Source organism: Sinocyclocheilus grahami, unplaced genomic scaffold, assembly GCF_001515645.1.
Source record: "Sinocyclocheilus grahami isolate Dianchi unplaced genomic scaffold, SAMN03320097.WGS_v1.1 scaffold3435.1, whole genome shotgun sequence".
NCBI lineage: Eukaryota > Metazoa > Chordata > Actinopteri > Cypriniformes > Cyprinidae > Sinocyclocheilus > Sinocyclocheilus grahami.
In genome coordinates this window covers 19,781-20,832 of record NW_015508562.1, presented here as the reverse complement: position 1 = coordinate 20,832, position 1,052 = coordinate 19,781, and the positions used below count along the sequence as shown (strand labels likewise).

Sequence of the window (1,052 nt, the reverse complement as noted above, 5' to 3'; positions counted from 1 at the left end):
ACGTTTAAACAAAAAAGCTTCAATACCAGATCATTTTCAATCTTTCAACACTGAAAAGTGAGATATTGCCATATAAACTGGGTCATTTCAGCAACCCAGTTTTTAGTGTCATGTCGGGAAAAGAACAAAGACGATGTTTTCAAAGGAAGATGTAAAATTCTTTAGCTCTTGGATAAAAAGATGACCTGGTTTCCTGCTGTCAGCGTTCTTGTACGCATGTTCTTCTGAGTCAACCAACATATAAATGGATGCTTATGTGAATCACAAAGGCAAATGCCAGATTTGCTTTTGCTGATAAATGATGTTGTGTCAGAAGAACTAAATACAATATTCTGATTAAGTAGGTTGAACCAGCCTAATTGAGTTGCATCAGTTTCTTATTATGATCATCAAACTGATGGAGCAACTAAAAAAGGATATCATTCCAGAACCAATAAAACCAGGTGATGTACATCCAGAACTTAGTGGCCAGATAGATGCCCAGAGGAAGAGCACTATGCATGGAGTGATCGAAGAAAGACCTAGAAGCAGAGATCAAATATTAGCGATCATGCTTTGCATTCACATCAGAATGCATTAAAAGGCTGAGCAGCACCACAGATGGGTAATACGGCGTCATACTTGGACAGAAACTGCACGACGAGCCACATCGCTGCATACATCACACCCTTGATGAGCCAGGAGTCAATGTCCAGATCGGCGATAAATCCCACCAGCCAGATCACCAGGAACGGAGTTCCCAACATCACCTTCTGCCTGAACTCCTGCAGACGGACAGAGAAACGTCTGAGTGCATGCAATACATTTTGATTTCTCCTTAATGGTAATTGATCGTTGCTCTACCTTGTCCATTTTGAGCCGTTTCAGATATGAGGGACTGTCGTAACCTTTGGCTTGTCTGGCCTCCTGCAGATGATTTATCATCCACACATTTTTCCTCTGTTTGGCCAAATCCAGTGGCGTCTCCCCCTGCAAGCAACAAATATTATTAGATGTCATGTACACCAGTGTGGTTATCATTAATTAAATCTATAACTATTATACATTTATCT

At 40.7% G+C, this 1,052-nt stretch overlaps 1 protein-coding gene across 1 annotated transcript in view; it reads right to left on the bottom strand.

Annotated features, from left to right (window-relative positions):
• Nucleotides 1-406: 406 nt before the first annotated feature.
• Nucleotides 407-1,052, bottom strand: part of LOC107576286 (palmitoyltransferase ZDHHC17-like) — a 16,386-nt gene continuing 15,740 nt past the window's right edge. The window contains exons 4-6 of the mRNA XM_016262495.1: nt 844-969; nt 622-764; nt 407-521 (exon numbers count right to left, since the gene is read on the bottom strand). Of these exons, the coding sequence (XP_016117981.1) occupies nt 407-521; nt 622-764; nt 844-969 (384 nt within the window). The remainder of the gene's footprint in view (nt 522-621; nt 765-843; nt 970-1,052) is intronic.